This window comes from Giraffa tippelskirchi, chromosome 9 (assembly GCF_054371585.1).
Source record: "Giraffa tippelskirchi isolate mGirTip1 chromosome 9, T2T-mGirTip1v1.2.pri, whole genome shotgun sequence".
NCBI classification, from domain to species: Eukaryota; Metazoa; Chordata; class Mammalia; order Artiodactyla; family Giraffidae; genus Giraffa; species Giraffa tippelskirchi.
The window spans coordinates 36,259,058-36,277,578 of record NC_137283.1 but is presented as its reverse complement, the minus strand read 5'-3'; the positions used below and the strand labels follow the sequence as shown (position 1 = coordinate 36,277,578).

General features: G+C 41.4%; 1 protein-coding gene across 1 annotated transcript; it reads left to right on the top strand.

Annotated features, from left to right (window-relative positions):
• Positions 1-2,986: 2,986 nt before the first annotated feature.
• Positions 2,987-17,402, top strand: SNTN (sentan, cilia apical structure protein). Its single transcript, XM_081524546.1, has 4 exons — positions 2,987-3,096; positions 4,571-4,605; positions 12,906-13,045; positions 17,189-17,402. The coding sequence occupies exons 1-4, from the start codon at positions 2,987-2,989 to the stop codon at positions 17,345-17,347; spliced, it is 444 nt and encodes a 147-aa protein (XP_081380672.1). The 3' UTR covers positions 17,348-17,402.
• Positions 17,403-18,521: the final 1,119 nt, after the last annotated feature.

The window sequence follows — 18,521 nt, the reverse complement described above, 5'->3', positions numbered from 1 at the left end:
TTATGAGACTCAGCGACTCTAGCAACCTGTTCAGCCAGGAAAATGCATACCTGCATAAAAAATGTGCATGATCCAAGAGGTTCTGAAACTCCACAGAATGTAATCCCTGCAGTTGCTGAATTTCCAGAACCCCCAGTGAAGAAGTGAGCCCCTGAAAAGACCATAAGCCAAACCATCCAAGGCAAATGTCCTAGAACCTGACTTGTATGACTCCCTATTTAATTGGGGCTCAATAAGGAAAAGCAGAATGGAACAAAGAGTGAGAGCAAACCTGGTTTAAAAAAAAAAAAAAAAAAACACACTCTCCGGTGATTACATTTTTTCTCACTCAGGCAGTTTACCAAGCGTCAGCACCATTTATAACGTGGTAATCTTCTGCTGCCTCAGCCTCAGAGCCCCGTGGCCACAGCCATCAAGCAGGTGCTCTGGTGTGCCTCTCACTAGGTCCGCGTGGAGTCGTTGGCCAAACTCCTGCTTACCAGGCACACTTTTCCTTTCCTCAAGCTGTACCAACCTCAGCACACTCAAATGCCATCCTTGTATATCAAAAGGTCCGACTGGCCATGGGATGTTTTTTAAATGTTTTTTTTTTCTCTAGATGCTTTGACACCATGTGCAAATAGCCTAAATGCTCCATGATATTGTGAGATTCTAGCCTAAGGAAAGATGATATCTTATCGCCTGAACTGTCTGTAGATACTGCTACGTTTTGTTTTGTTTTGAGAATCCTAAGTTTGATTCAGTCCTGAGGAGAAAGTTATCAATAAGCCTGATTCCCAGTATTTTGCCTCCATCAGCACCATTGTTGTGGTCATTGTCATCATGTTTCTTGCCCATTCATTTGCCCTTCCCTCCTATTCCAGTCTCTGCCCTTCTGTCTGCTCCCAGGAGGCTGAATCCTCAGACTCCACCTCCCAGGCTTCCTTCCTGCTGGTTTTCTGATTGGTTTGGTCACTGGGAGACAGAAGCTGGAGATGAGAGAGTGGAGTGGGGGTGGGGGGATATTTCTTCCCTGTTCTCTCCCTGGTTTGCCTGATTTGCAGCCATGGCTGCCTCCCTTCAACCAAGCATTCTGTCCAATGGCCCCTGCTCCAGGAATCTGGCTCTGCCTGGGCTCCATCATCCTGTGTTCCTCTCTTTGCCCCTGTAAGATAAGGGTGGTAAGCCTCCCATTGTTTCTAGTCTCTGAGTGATACCCATGTTTATCTTCCTAACCAAGTCATCCCTTCATGGGTGTCTCTGGTCCTGCCAAGACCCTGATGACACATCATCTTCATGTCATCTTCTCTTCGACTATTATTTATGGATTGTTCCTCATGTATCAGACACTGCTCTATTCAAGAGGCAAGTATTATTTTAAAAATGAGAAGATAGACTTAGCCATCTGAAAGATCTTATCCCAGGTAACACAGCTAGTAAGTGGCAGAGTCAGAATTCAAACTGTTCTAGAGTCTCTTTTTAAACCACTGCCAACAGTTCTCCAATACAGTCCACGTCAGAATCCTCTGGTGTGTTTGCTACAAATCCAGATTCTCAGAAACCTTCTCAGAACTCTCTGCTGAGGAAACCAGCTGCCTGTTTGAATGTGGGCAGTGAAGCTGGTGTGGGGTCATCACCCAAACCAAGGGAGCTAATTGCATAGGTTAACTGACAACCAATGGAGCAAGCTGGCATTAAAACTCTGAGCAGCAAGGGCAACAGTAATCAGGGAGGCCAATCAAACTCTCTCTCCCTCCGCTCTTTAAATGAAAAATGCTAAGCAAATTAGTCAAGAGGTAGAGGAAGGAGAGAGAAAGAAAACCATAAAGAGAAGCAGGCAGCGAGTGAGTGGCATGGCCATATGGTGGAGCAGTGACATATGGTGGAGTAATGACAGCAGTGTCCCTGGAGCCAAGTGGAAGCAGTAACAATGACTATTCTTAGCCTCTTTTGAGATCTATCTCCTCTCACCCATCAACTCACCAGTGATCTCAGTAATTGTTGGTCATGTCTTCCCTGACCCAGACTCATTTGACTGAGTTGACATCCTCCAGCTTTTACAGAAGGAGGTCTAAGCTAACACAAGTGAAATAGCCTCCCTACTGAGCTTCCTGAATTGACTCTGTTCGTTTCTCTAAACCATTATGCACAATGAAGCCAGAATGATGTGTCCAAAATGTAAATCTAAGTTTATCAGCCTCTGCTTAAAGCTCACAAAGGGTTTCCTAGTTTCTTGACATAAGGTGAAAATTCCCTACCGTGATCTGTCAGTTCCTGTGTAATCTAGCAACCATGCCTCTCTTCATCCTTACCTGGAGTCTCTCTCCCCATCAGCTTCTTTGGTACAGCCATTGTGGCATTTGTTCAGTCCTTCCTGATCACCACCATCATTCCTGCCAGTGGGTTTAGCACAGGCTCCCCCATCTGTCTATAGCGTGGATCCCCTGCCTTTCACCTACTTCACTCCTACTTGTGCTGTGTTTAGTCACTCAGATGTGTCCGACTCTTTGGGACCCCATGGACTTGTAGCCTGCCAGGCTCCTCTGTCTATGGGGTTTCTCCAGGCAAAAATACTGGAGTGGGCTACCATGTCCTGCTCCTCACTCCTACTTGGCATCAATCATCAACTGCCCAGGGCTGCCTCCCCGACTTCCCTGACTGATGCCAATCTCATAGCATGTTGGATGCACAGTATTATCATACGTGTGACTTCTTGTGTGTTACCTGGTTAATATCAGTCTTTCCCACTAAGCTCCCTAAGATCAAGATCCATGTCTGAATTTTCTCTCTGTTGGGTCCCCAGCACCTTGCAGGGTGGCTGGCCTACTGCAAGCACTCAAATATTTGTTGACTGCATGCATGGTTTAATGTCTGCCTACAAATAAACAATAGAATACAGCTATTCTGCAGGAGCCACTGTTTAGTTGTCATGGACTGAATGGTACTGGTAACAGTGGGCAAGCAACTGTTGCTTAAGAAGGGCCGACACACAACAAGAGACCAGAGTATGTGTGGCTGTGTGCACAGTACTCAGGACCAAGCACTCCACTTGGAAGGGGAGCCCAATCCTCCTGCAGCCCCAGCATCTACTTTAGCACCTAAGAACATGCCCAAAAGGTCAGTTGACTCTCCTTTATTGAGTTTCATTTAGGCTTGCAGGTATATTTCCAAAGAGTTATATCCATGACCTGGTAGCCAAGATCGTGCAAGCGTGGTGCTTATTACCCACTTCAATACATCTGTAAATTGAGTTGGAAAATTAAAGAGAACAAATTTGCAGCTTTGGTTGCAAACTGAAAAGGTAATAAAATTAACACAAATGTCTTTGATTGCCTCTTGAAAAACATTCGTAAATCAAAATTGGTAATGATTTTGCAGTATGACATATTGTTTCAAGTATCGATGAGAGAAGGAAATGATTTCAGATCATTCAAATGTGTGGAATTACGGCTACCAAATGAAAAATATCTTCCTTATGTAATTCCCTTTAGGGAACCTACTTTAGTTGAAAAAAAATTTGAACACTTAATAGGTGCCAGGTATTCCGCAGGGCCAAGGGTAGAAGATATGGAGAATCTGCAGAACTCTTGTTTTCAAGGGCCTCACAGACTGATGGAGGAGATCGTGGCAAAAAAAATACTAACACGAGCCATATTGCAAGTATATGTTGTACAAAGCGTACATAGGATGAAGGTCACATTATCTTATGAAGGGGATAATGATGGTGCAGGGTTTTTAGAAAATCAAGAGTAGAAAATATTGGAGGGTCTTCTTTGGTGGTCCAGCAGTTGAGACTTTGCCTTTCAATGCAGGGGGTGCCAGTTTGACCTGCGGTCAGGGGGCTAAGATCCCACAAGTCTTGTGGCCCAAAAAACCAAAACATAAAATAGAAATGATATTATAACCAATTCAATAAAGATTTCAAAAATTGTCCACACTAAAAGAAATTATTAAAAAAAAAAAAAAAAGAAGAGTATCTCATAGAGAAGACCATAAAAACTCCAAGATATCAGAGTCCAGCTTCCTAACTTTATAAGTCAGAAAATTGAGGCCCCGAGGGTCACAGTCTCTTGATTAGTTAGTGCCAAAACCAAATTCCTTTCAAATCCTTAGGTTTTACAGAAAAGAAGTTATATTTTTTTTCTTTTTCATGTGACGGTTCAGAGTAGGAATTCCAAGTCTGTGGCAGTTTTACTCCATGCCACCATGGAGGGCCCGAGGCTGATGGGGCTTCAGGATGAAGCTTCCAAGGTGCTCCTGATAATTTCTGTGTTAATTGGCTAGAAACAGGAAAGGGCACAGAAGAGCCTAAATAGAAGGTGGTCAGTTCTCTTTTTCCATTAGAGGTTATTTGCTCACATGCTCACAAGACTACACAGAAGACTAGTATACATAGGCCAGCCATTGTCAAGTACTTCTTAACCATATGACAAGGGAGAAAGGATTTTGTAAGACAGGCAGGTGCTCCATCAGAACACTCAGTCCAAATTTACTGAAAATAATCTTTAAATCATTGTATTACCTTACTTTTGATGCTGATATCAATACCCAAACTCCCTGAATCATTATGTTTCTTTCGTTTTGTTGGCAGCATTTCAATATCCAAACAGCTGGCTTCAATAAAAGGTAAGGCCTGGGGTGATGGAGATGTATGTGTTGCTTCTCTACCAGGAGAGCATGCCAAGAGTTAAAAGTAATAGGGCAGTGATATAAGAAAACTTATGGATAAATCATCAAACATTTATAATGTCCTTTGTAAACATTTGGGAACTGAGGTCCAGTGACAGGAATTAACTCACCCAAATTTAAAGGCTGAGCTATAACAGGTGTATGGATCCCTGACTCCTAATTCAGTGTTCATCCCACGTGGCCAGATGGCCCTCTATAGGTGGCATCCACAGTGTGTCCAGAGCGAGCCCATCAGCATCTGATGCATGAATGTTCAGTGGTACTCAGGACGAAGTCAATCCCCAACTGCCTCTGTTGATTGAGCAAAATATAGTGTGCCAAACTCCTGAAGTGTAAACATTTGCCTTTAGAATTTCACTTTATAGGTAAAGTATCTTTAGAGAGAACAATATTTTCATGGAAATAACAATGAAAGAAAAGATGCACTCATGTACTTGGATCATTATCTTACTCCAAAACATGTGGCTTGTTTACAGAGTAACAAGTACAGCTGGATTCCACTATATTGTAGTTATTTTCCCTCTTAGATGGCTGGTCTATGTCTTCAAAGGAGACACTTAATATTTTTATTTAAATAAATCTTCATCTTGACAAAAACATTATTTTTACACCATTGTAGCACAAGTTATCCATGATTTCTGTTTCACAACTTCAGGCATTTTTTGACAATTGTCAGTGACAAAATATCATGTCCACGACATGATGAATATACATGACATTTCTCACATAACAACCCCCTTTGGGAGGTTGAGGGGGGATCATAATTCTATCATCCCTTACCTTAGACCGTTGGGTCACATTTATTCTCATGCCTTAAGAAAACGCAGGGTAAATCAGGCTCATCTTGCCAGAATTTGTTTTATTCATTGGTAATTTTAAGTTTTATTCAGTGAAATCAGACAGGGCTAGATCATGGAATAGAAGTCAGTACCAATCCACATTTTCTCTTCCTGCTACTTATGCCCTTGACCTTTTGGGGGAGGTGGATGGAATGAGGATAGAATACCTCTAGCCTCTAGCATACAAAGTAGATTTATAGTCGAAAATTTGAGAAGTGCTGGAGTACTGGGAAAACTATTGATCTGGCAAGAAAAGAGCAGAGATCAGTTTTTAGTTCTGCCATATACAACTGATGCAAACTTGTACAAGCCACTTTTCTCCTGTAGATCTTCTTCATTTGAAAAATAAGTAATATTAGGGGTTCTAAACTAAGGTCATTCTGATCCCTTATAGAAATGAGAGTTGTGTTTCTACTACACTAAAATATTCAGTTCAGTTCAGTTCAGTCACTCAGTCGTGTCCGACTCTTTGCAGCCTCATGAACCGCAGCACGCCAGGCCTCCTTGTCCATCACTAACTCCCTGAGTCCACCCAAACCCATGTCCATCGAGTCAGTGATACCATTCAGCCATCTCATCCTCTGTCGTCCCCTTCTCCTCCTGCCCTCAATCTTTCCCATTATCAGGGTCTTTTCCAATGAGTCAGCTCTTTGCATCAGGTGGCCAAAGTATTGGAGTTTCAGCTTCAACATCAGTCCTTCCAATGAACACCCAGGACTGATCTCCTTTAGGATGGACTGGTTGGATCTCCTTGCAGTCCAAGGGACTCTCAAGAGTCTTCTCCAACACCACAGTTCAAAAGCATCAATTCTTCTGTGCTCAGCTTTCTTTATAGCCCAACTCTCACATCCATACATGACCACTGGAAAAACCATCATCTTGACTAGACGGACCTTTGTTGACAAAGTTATGTCTCTGCTTTTTAATCTGCTGTCTAGGTTGGTCATAACTTGCTTTCCAAGGAGTAAGCATCTTTTAATTTCATGGCTGCAGTCACTATCTGCAATATGAGGAACTCACTAAATGAAATATTTCATGTTTAGGGTTCCACGTTCCAGAGCACCTGAGGCGAAAGAGGCAGGGATGGTTCTCAAGTTCAAGTCAGTTCAGTCCAGCACACAACATGCTAGGGCCTGGGAATGAATGCAAAGATGAATAAGATGCAGGGACTTCCCTCAGGGAACATATACTCTAGAGCTGCACTGTCCAATATGGTACCCACTAGCCACCTGGATATGGAACATTTAAAATGCAATTAGTTTGAATAGAAATGTGCTATAAGTGTAAAATACATATCAGACGTAAGAGACTTAGTAGGGGAAAAAAGTGTAACATTTGAATACTTTGTTCATGTTGATCACAGGCTGAAGTTATATTTTGACATATTGGGTTAAATAATATATTTTTAAAATAATTTTATCTGTTTTATCGTAATGTTTTTAATGTAGCTACTTAGAAAATTTTTAATTATAATTGGGGCTTGTATTATATTTCTTTTGGACAGCACTGATGTAGAAGGAAATTGAGACAAGTAAACAGAGTGTTTCAATGTGAAGGTTATGACAAGTTTATGTTTAGGGAAGTAGAGCACAAAGCAGGAACATGTAGCCCAATTCCAGAGTTTGAGAATACACTGTCTGAAAAACAACGTCTAGAGACTGTATGCATCATGGTGAGGGGCCAGACTGCCTGTGTGACCTGGAGCAAGCTGCTTAACCTCTCTGTGCTTCAGTTTCCTCATGTATAAAGCAGAGATGATACTGGGACCGCCTGAGAGGACGGACAGATGTAAAGATTAAATGATTCGAATCACATATGTCCCATAAAGGAGTGGCTGGCTTATAGAGCATGGAATCCATAATCATTCATTACTATTGTCCTTCAGAACTCAAACTCCAGGATTGTTCTCTTAATATTGCTTATTGCTCTCTCCCCAGAACTAGGACAGAGCCCGGCGATAAGAACTTGTTGGGAAGATAGGGTTATAAGAAACTACAGACAGATTAGTATCATTAAATGGTAAAAAGTGAGATAGAAACTAACAGGAGAGATGGACATGAAGTGCCTAGTGTAACACCCTCTCCACCACCTCCACTCCAAAGGCAAGAGCTGATAAACGACGCCAAAAAACAAACATCGAGCCTTTGCATTTTTAATAGCACTTCACTCTTCACGATATGCTTTCACGTATTCGCTCACAACTCCATGAGGCAGACAGGTCAGGAATTAGGAGGCAACACGCTGAGTTTTACTAAGGGAAGAACTCAAACATAAAAACAGGAAACCAGAACGCCTTGCAAAGTATCACCAGTATCGGTAGGATAACCGGAGCTCCTTGTTATCTTTTATTTTTAATGTTTTTCTTGTTCTGTTTTTAACACAAGCATATGTTATTTTACAGTTGGGGGAAAATCCATGCTGTGTTTAAAAGAATGGAGGAGAAGGGAAAGAAGTGGGCTAGTCCAGATGGAGTCTCCGTCTCAAATGCAGGCAGACCTGAACTTCATCAGAGGATAGGGAAGTGTCTGGTTTCCACAGCCTCCATGGAGATGCTCTTAGAAGGACTTATTCCAAACTGGCAGATCTTTCTGTGGCCTTTGAAGGCAGACAGACTGAAATCCCGCCCCTGCCACTCCTGAGCCGTGTGGCCTTAAGATTCTTAATCTCTCCACGTGTCATTGTCCAATATGCAAAGCTGAGACACAAAGAGCACCCACCTTTCTGGCTTTACAAAGCGTTAAACAGGATTATGTTAGAAAGGCACCTGGCACATAGTAAACAAGAAAAGTGCCCGTCCTTATGTTCAAGCTCACTCACACCTTGGAAATTCACCCACTCCCTGCCAGAAGGGCATGTTCAGGAGAGGAAGAGGTTATGGTGTCCCCTGAGAAGTCTCAGACCCAGTAGAACAGCTCATATTAAAGCCCTCTCTAGTTATTACAAGTCATTAATAAAAAAACTGGCAAAAATTACAGAAAGGATATTTACCTCTTAAGGAATTCAGACATTTCCTCTAAACAATTTGTTTGTTGAAAACAAGACTATTTATACACAAAGTTTATTTTTTAGCCACTTAAATTCAAGGGTACATCGTACAGCTCCCCACCCACTCAAACACATACATGGCTGCTGAGGAAAGGCAGACATGAGCTACAAGAAATAGGCCATCTCCTTTGTGTTTTGATGAGCAGGAAAATCTTGGGTAACTGAAGACAATCTGAGTTTTAATACGGGTTTCAAGATGTGGCAGAAGTGAAGGGAAGAGGTGAATAAGGATGGGAGGAGAACGAGCTCAACAAAGAACCCAAAGACACAGAGAACTTTCTGAGGCTGGAATAGTAGGCTAGATGAAGGGCCAGCCACTGGATGAGCAGACAGAAGCCATAGGTCAGAATGAGACTGAGGATTAGTAGCCAAAGAGGCAATCAAGGCGGAAGAGGCGGAGGATACAGATTCCATAGACATTTATTGAATAAATGTTTGTGAAGCATTTCCTGTATGCTAGGCACTTCTCTAAGTGCTGAAGATTCCACGGGCAAAATATCCCTGTCTTCATGAGGCTTATGTTTTAGCTTGAAATCGGATTCAAGCCCTGTCGCTTGTTAGTGTGTCCTCAGCAAGAGCAGATCCTATCTTCATCTATAAAACAGTATAATGAATGGAAAGACACACTGTGCTCATGGGTTGGAACCGTCAACCTCATGAAGACATCAGTTCTCCCCAAGTTGCTCTGTAAGTTCAATGAAATACCACAAAATTCAGGTTTTTTTTGAAAACAGATAAGCTTATTCTAAACTTTATGTGGAAAAGAGGAAGCCCTAAAATAGCCAAAATAATTTTGGAAAAGAAGACAGTGGGGGGAATCTTCAGTGTCAAGGCTTACGAGATAGCTACAGGAATCAAAATAGTATGAGGCTGACAGAGGAATAAATATATAGTTAAGTGAAACAGAATAAGGGACCTGGAAATTGGCTCACACTAATATGCTCAACTGATTTTCGACCAAAATGCAAAACTAATTCAACAGAGTAAGGATAGAATTTTTTAGAGTTGGTACTGACACAATTGGTCATCCACAGGTTACAAAAAATATACCGCTATCCAAGTCTCATATCTTACACACAAATTAACTGAACATGGATCATGGATTTAAACGTAGAACACAAAATTATAAAATGTTTAATTATACCTAGGGCAAATCTTTCATAAGAGGAAAAATTGATAAATTTTTCATGATAAAAATAAAAAAACTTCTTCACAAAAGACCCCATTGGAGAATAAAAACACAATATAAAGACAGGGAGAAAATATTTGCACATCACATATCCTAAAAAAGACTTGTATCTTGAAAAATTTAGAACTCTCAAACCTCAAAAAAGTTTTTAATTCAGTTAGAAACTTAGCAAAATCCATGAATAGATCTGAACAGATAAATGTTTCACTGAGGAAGATATACAGATGGCAAATAAGCACATGAAAAGACATTCAGCATCATTAGCCATTAGGAAATACAATTTAAAACCACAGTAAGATGTCACTATGCACATATCAGCATGGCTAAAATAATAAATAGTGACAGCCCTGAATGCTGGCAAAGGTAAAGGAAAACTGGATCTCTCATACATTGCTGTGTATGTGCTTAGTCGCTCAGTTTTGTCTGACTCTTTGTGACTGCATGGACTATATATAGACCACTAGACTCCTCTGTCCATGGGGATCCTCTAGCGGATCTTCCCAACCCAGGGATCAAACCCAGGTCTCCCACATTGCAGGTGGATTCTTTACCATCTGAGCCACCAGGGAAGCCCATTGGCCTGTAAAATGGTATAGCCACTATGGAAAACAGTTTATGGTTTCTTAAAAACAAGAAATGCACTTACCATATGACCCAGCAATTGTATTCTTGGGCATTTTTTCCAAAGAAATAGAAATCATGTCTATATAGTAACTTACATACAAATGCTCTTACAAGCTTTATTTATAGCCCCAAACTGAAAACATCCAAGATATTCTGCAATGGAGGCCAACACCTTGATTAGAATGCTTTGGCAGATATTTATGGACAGAAATTATAGCCTCACCATTTGGTCTGAGTTCTGTTCAGAGATACAGTGAAAACTGAGAATGTCCACACACTCTTTCCCTTCACCTATTCCTCTTGACTGTTGTCCTTCCATTTAACTTTGATTGGGAAAAAAAAAAAAACAAACCTTAATTCTTCAATGCCGTCTCTTTAACCATTGAAGAAAATCCTGATTCCTTTCCATCACCTAGGAGTTCAGCATGGTCTATCCCCTGCCCACTTTTCTAATCAAACACTTTCAGCTTCTAGACTCCAGCCGCAACTGTCCTTTCAGCTCCTCCAGTGTGCCATACTCCTGACCTGAGCCTTCTTATATGGGGCTTCCTGAGCCTGGAACTCTGAACACCACCCTTATCTCAGGCTGATTCATTCCACCCTTTACTGACAGGTGCTTCCTCTCATATTGGTCTTAGCTTAAATAATAATCTACCTAGAGATGCCTCCAAGACCACCTATATCAGTACTTTTTCTCCCAGACCCACTCTGTAATTTTCTATTTTTTTCTGTCTTTATACCTTCTTTGCCTCATACATCATGTGTTGTACATGTGCATCATATATGTGTATATAGAGAAACAATTTTATATATATATATATAAAATAAACCCATATGTATGCATCCATATCCTCTTGATTACTGTTTCTTATCCCACTAGATTATGATCAATGAGGGCAGAGGCCACTTCTGGTTGTGTATGAGCAGCTTAGGAATTACCAGGAACACAGTAAGTGCTCCATACAGAAGTCAGTGTTCAGACTGATCATCTTTCTTTGAATCCACGATTGTTGCACATTAACATTACCTGGGCAGAAAGCTATTGGATTTTCTTTTTCTCTTCTTTTCTTCCTGTTCATTCATTCAACAGTGTTTAATGAGACCTGCAAAGAAGACTCTTGAGAGTCCCTTGGACTGTAAGAAGATCAAACCAGTCAATCCTAAAGAAAATCAGTCCTGAATATTCATTGGAAGGACCGATGCTGAAGCTGAAATTTCAGTACTTTGGCCACCTGATGCAAAGAACTGACTCATTTGAAAAGACTCTGATGCTGGGAGAGATTGAGGGCAGGAGGAGAAGGAAACGACAGAGGATGAGATGGTTGGATGGCATAACCAACTCAATGGACATGAGTTTGAGTAAACTCCAGGAGTTGATGATGGAAGGGAGGCCTGGCGTGCTGCAGTCCATTGGGTCACAAAGAGTCAGACATGACTGAGCAACTGAATTGAACTGAACTGATACTGAAGCTGAAGCTCCAATACTTTGGCCACCTGATGTGAAGAGCCAACTCATTGGAAAAGACAATGATGCTAGGAAAGATTGAAGGAGGAGGAGGGGGCAACAAAGGATGAGATCGTTGGATGGCATCACCAACGCAATGGAGTTTGAGCAAACTCTGAGAGTGGAGGATGGGGAAGCCTGGTGTGCTGGAGTCCATGGGATTACAAAGAGTTGAACGTGACTTAACGACTGAACAACAACTACATAGCAGGCATTTTTGCTGGTCACTGGGAGTATAGTGATTAAAAAAAAATATGATCTGTAGCCTCATGGAGCTTGCATTCCAGTTTGAGAGAAAGGTGATCAAACATGCAATAAGTATAAAGTGGGAGAAGTTCTATAATAGGGGATGTACTGAGGGCTGAGGGAGCAGAGAGGCTAAGAGTTTTCTTCACTGAACCTTGTGTAGTTCTCAGGTGTCACTGTGTGTTCCCCACTGGAAAGGACTGAGTTAGCACCATACTTTAAACCAGAGAAACCAGCTGGGAGATCACTGTGACTGAGGACATGATTCAAAGAGATCCCTTATCTATTGTGATATCAGAGGACTTGTCCTGGATGTCATTCTCCTTTACCACACTGGCCTGTGTGATGCTCTGACACAGAATATAAACTCCACAAGAGAAGGACTTTGTCTTACTCAATGAAGTGTCTTAATGCCAGGGACTGAGCCAAGCACATAGTAGATGCTCTGTAAATATTTGTTGACTAAATGAAATTACACATCAGAAAACCAAGGCTTAGAGAGGTCAGGGGTTTTCCCAAGGTCATATGGCAAGCAGGGGCTAAATCTCATCCTGATTCTACTAATTGTATTTGCTACTGAAGGAACTTTTGTTCTCCATTGTTTAAAGGTCCAGGATCAAACACTGGATGTGTTCCACCCTCAGATAGGTGGCAAAAAGCCAAAGGTCAAGATCACATTGACACACACCTTCCAGTGCTGCTCCCCAGGTTCCCCTGGAAGGAGGAGCCTGATGGTTGGGAGGGTCATTTCTAACCTAGGCTACACGGTTGTACATTTCTTCTCTCACAGCTCTGCGCAAGGGCTCAGATCTGGAAAAAGCCATTGCCACCGCCGCTCTGGTTTTCGGAAACTCTTCTGACCCTGATGGTAAACTTGGAAAAGCCACTGCGAAAAATCTGCTGCAAACCCAATTTAAGAATTTCACAGAGGTAAGACAGTTAACAGGCAGCAAGAAATGTGAGCCACACCATAGCAACTGGCATGAAAATGTAAAACAGAGGGACCATTTTGGGCTTGGTAGTCAAAAAAGAGCTCCTGGAAAATTAAGGTATAGCTGTGATCTGAAAAATGAGATTAAAAAGGGGTGGGGGCTGGGGGGGAGTGGTGGCATTCCAAGTAGAGAATCTGATGTAAAGCATGTCAAAGACCTGTGAGGTCCAGTAAGTATTAGTGAGAAGGGGGAGGGAAGTAAGAGCAGTGAGGGAGGAAGCCAGGCAGGTCGTGAGAAGTCTTGTCTTACAGAGGCATAGCCTGTGGGCAGGAGGAAGCCAGGGATGGTTTCTCAATTCCTGAGGAAGAAATTACACCAGCTGCAGTAGGAGATGAGACTCCATGAGGGTGGGGAGTGAGGCAAGGAAGAGAGGAACTGTGGGGAAGGAATCCAAACACAAGAAGACATTGGTTTGGACTAAGGTGGCAAGTATAAGGGGCCTTTGGAAGGTGGAATGAACAGGATCTGCTGTGAGGGTTGAAGAATGAGGGGGGAGCAAATAATGATATGTCAGTTCTGATTGTGGGAAGAAATGGGTGGTGAATCCATTTTCAGAGAAGAGAAAGACTGGAGAAGAATCAGATTGGAGATGGGGTGGGAGGTGGGGGCAGGTGATGAGTTCTGTCAGCTTGAGTCAAGCTTAAGGTGTCCTTGAAATTTTAAAGTTGATAAACTCAGACAGCAATAGGATATGTGAGCAGAAAGGTCTGAATAGAGATCTGTATTAAGTGAGTGATCAGAGGGAATGACCTAAATCATCTAGCGGCATCTTTCTCAAACCTCAGCCACTTGAATACTATCTTCAGTATTTTTTTTTTAAGTATTTATTTATTTATTTGGCTGCACCAGGTCTTAGTTGCAGCATGTGGGATCTAGTTTCCTGACCAGAGATTGAACCTAGGCCCTGTGCATTGTAAGTACGGAGTCTTAGCCACTGGACCACCAGGAAAGTCCCCTATCTTCAGTATTTTTCCTGTATCTGCCTATAGTCTGTATTAAAATTTACTTAGAACTTTTTAAGTTAACACTCTACTTAAAATTATTTTATAAAGAAACTTGATCACTATTCTAAATGTAAATTCAGTGAGTGGAAGTGGAAGATAGTAAAAAACATAGATGACTGTACATTCTTATCTAATATTTATTCTCACATCAGCTAAAATCACATTACATTCTACCAGCAGTATGTGTTCAAACCTCAGAAAATAGTAGCCTTGGGACAACAGGTAAGAAGAAAAGAGGGCCTCATGCTGAACCTAAACCATCAACATTTAATGGTAGGCAGAGAGAGAAAAAACTTAAAAGGAAACAGTCTCTCAGGTTCTATGTGTATTCTGAAATACATAAAAGAGAAGTTCCTTTAAAATATAAATATGTATATGGTTTTAGCGTACTACAGTTACATATATGGTTTTACATACTACAGTTACATAAGGTGCCATCCACTGGGGAGTCTGGGTCAAAGGTACAGCTTCCTAGGATTATTTCCAAAGAGTATGTGTGAAGTGTTTTTTGTTTGGTTTTTTTTTTATTCCACAAATAAGTGATTTTTTTAAAAGCCTGTTTCACAGAAACAGTGAATAAAATGGTGGTTGCCAGGAGCTGGGGGAAAGGGGTGATTTAAGTCAAAGGGTACACATTTCCAGCTATAAGAATAAGTTCCAAAGCTCTAATCCACAGCGTGATGACTATAGTTAGTAATGAGGTACTGCATACTTGAGCGTCTCTGAGAGTAAGTCTTAAGCATTGTTACCACACACATACACACACGTTAATTCTGTGTGAGGTGATGGATATGTTAATTATCTTGATCTTGGTAATCATTCCACAATGCATATGTATCAAATCATCACATTGTACACTTTAAATATATACAGTTATATTTGTCATTGTTCCATAATAAAGTAAAAAAATAGCTTGTGCATATGTGTGTGTGAAAGAGAGAGACAGAGACTACCATGTGAGACACAGAAAAATGACTGAAAAGAATTGTTAATAATAGTTAGCTATCTTTAGGTAAAGAGTTATTTTTACATTCTTCCATTTTTTTCTGTATGTCAAATATTAAACATGTATTGTTTTTGCAATATATTTTTTTAAAGCTATCTTTTTCTGCCAGAAACATCAGATAAGATTTGACAAGAGATCCAAAGTTCTGGGGAATCTTTACAGAGAGGGTGGGAGAGCAAATCCTATATCTTCAGTTTGCATCAGGGGCCAAAAGAAATGACAAATCTCAGAGAAAAAAACAACACTGCATGTACTTGGCAAGTTTTGACAAGTGTGAGAATGAGGACCTAGTGGATGAGTCTCATTCTGATGTGATCCACTATCCCTCTGAGAACATCAGAGGAAAAGAATTAAAACCAAAGTCACCAGGAAAGACATCTCAGCCTCATGCCCCTCAGTGTAGACTAAACCCAGGAAAGGTAGATGATTCCAGGCTCTCTAGCAGCAGACTCAGCCAGATCACAGGGCAATCCCACCCTCTCCTCCAGAAGAGACGTAGTACTGCAGGGGCTTGGGGGGACTGCTCATCCCTACCCGCCTCAGTCTCAGTGGTCCCACTGAGCAGCCCCACTGCCAGACACGCAGCATCATGGCAGAATGCTGTCTTGGACCAACTTCCCTGCTCTGCCCTGTGAGAGTGCCAAAGGCAGGTACAGCATAAGAGTCTCCGTAACCAACTGGGCTTCCTCCTAAATCTTCACACAGGGTTCTCTGGGAAACTGAGCTGGACCTTCTGGCTGAGTCCAGGGTCTGAAACATGTCCTTCCTCATAAGCCTAAACATAATTTGGGGGATCTTATTTATCCCCCTGTAGTCAGTCAGAGATAATAAAACTGAGCACCTAAATGCACTGCTAAGAAGATATAAAAGCAAGATGGCAGGTCAGGCCCCCCAAAAGACTGGACCTCCATCAGCTCCGTGCTCTTAAAATGCACAGCAAAAAGAGAGGAGATAGACCTCCAGCCATCTCTGACATGGGGGTAAACAGTGTGCTTCACACTAGTCAAGGGCTGCTGGCTCTGAGGGAGGCAGACGTAGGTCCTTCCGCCTTCACTGGTAAGTGTTGCCTCTTGAGGAGCAGCCTGGAAGACGTGAAAGTTCTTAAGCCTGTGAGAGGGATGTATCATCACTCCTGAAGTGCCTTAGTCATTGCTGCAATGAGCTTTTTTATAGCCAGCACATGGGTGAGGGTTTGGGGTTAAACTAAATGCAGTGAATCAAATGACCTTAATGTTTTTTTTTTTATGCCACTTGGGAAGATATTTCACAGGCTGTGCTTGGAACTGAAAAGTTTCACCATTTATATGCTTTTCACAGGTTTTTCTTCAGTCTGTTTCTGAGGTTTGATGAACTTTGGTTTGATTTATGATCAAGCTAAGCGCTGAACAATCTTTCAAAGCACATACTTTCTTTTAACATATTTGACTTCATTTTTCTGGATAATCAAACTCAGTAGATCACATAGTGGATACCCCCAATAACAAAGGGATTATAATTTGAAAATCAGAAAGCATAACAGTAACTGTATTTGTAGAGAAGTAATATAGCTTAGCAGTTGAGTGAGGACTCCAGAATCAGGTAGCCAATCCAATGAATCCTGGTTCATAGATGTCTGTGATGATGTGGTGTTAGTTGTTCAGTCATGTCTGACTCTTCGTGACCCCAATAACTGTAGCCTACCAGGCTATTCTGTCCATGAATTTCTCCAGGCAAGAATACTGTAGTGGATAGCCATTCACTTCTGCACGGGATCTTCCTGACACAGGGCTAGAAGCTAGGTCTCCTGCATTGCAGGGAGATTCTCTTACCATCTGAGCCACCAGGGAAGTTTGGGGCAAATTACTTTATTCTCCCTGAGTCTCTGGCCTTGCATTGTAGGATGGGAAAATAATACATATTCAATAAGGTCACTGTGAGCACTCAGATAACCCATGAAAAGATTTAACACATTGCTTTACTAGTAGTGCTGGTAGCAACTTGACATGTTGTTAATAACATGTTTACTACTGGTTATTATCTATAGAACCAAGGCAGCACAATGAATTAGGCTTTTTGCTTTTCATTCTTACAGGGACAAGAAACCAAAGCAAGGTACAAAGACCTCCTTTCTGAACTTGATGAACACACAGAGAATAAGCTGGATTTTGAGGATTTCATGGTCTTACTGTTAAGCATCACTATAATGTCAGATTTGCTCCAAAATATATGGAGTGTAAAAATTACACAATAATCAGCTTTAAATGTATAGTTAGGCAAATTAATGGTAAAAGACAATGTTAAATGATTTAAAATTCTTTCATTTTATTTTTGATCAATTGAAGGTACTGATCATGCACCTGGGGTTGCCTAGGGTGGGTGTGATTGCTAATATTTAGTCCCATTGTCACTACAGAAATCTATGCACATACTTCAGGAATGTTTAAATGACATTATATAATCTCTGATGCTTTATAATATAATAGGTTTGATACCACCAAATATTGCATTGCTTTTGCTGTGTCAGTAGTGTCTTAGAGCACTTCCCTTATAGTCACTGAGCCCCTCATTCATTCATTCATCAAACAATGTGTATTGAGCTTCTACTTGATAGTATTGCTAAGGACAAAATAATGAACCAGCCAATCTCTGCCCTCAGACATGCCTGCCAGTCTTAGCAGAAGAGACAGACTGTGAACATTTTATCAATCAATTTCTTATACAGAATAATTATAATTGTGATAAGGGCTACAGGTTGCTGAAAGAGTTGTTATCACGTGATTTGGGATCAAAGGTCAGAGAAGCTCTACTGGCCTTCTGCAAAAGGCAAAACTGTCAGAGGAAGAAAACAGAACAGTGGCTGCAAGGACTGGGGCTAGGACATGGAATTATCAAAGATGGGCATGAAAGCACTTTTAGGGGGATGGAGACGTTCCATAGCTTGATTGCGGTGATGGGTACATGACTGCACACATTTGTCAAACTCTTAGAACCGCACACGCAAAAGAGGGGTGAATCTTACTTTATGTGAATTCTGCCTATATATGACTTAAACCCCCATAAACCCCAATATCTTTCTAATTTATGGCCATGATTTAACCAACAGTTCCTTGAGAATATGATCTAAAAATGGTCATGTCCTCAGGACACACATTCCCTGTGGATATACCTGAATTCCTGAGTTTAAAATATACACACACATCAATCAATGCCTAAGTCTTTGAGATAGACTTTCACCAAGACTTTATTTCATTCCAGAATTATTGTAGCTTCCTAACTTACCTCTCTCACCTCCCCTTTTTCTTCCAACCCAACACTGTAAGCCTCAGAGGCACATGTTAAGGGACCCTTTCCAAAGGAGAACCTCCACCCCTGGTCTGGAGAAGTGTTATCTCATCCTGTGTGTGTGTGTGTGTGTGTGTATGTGT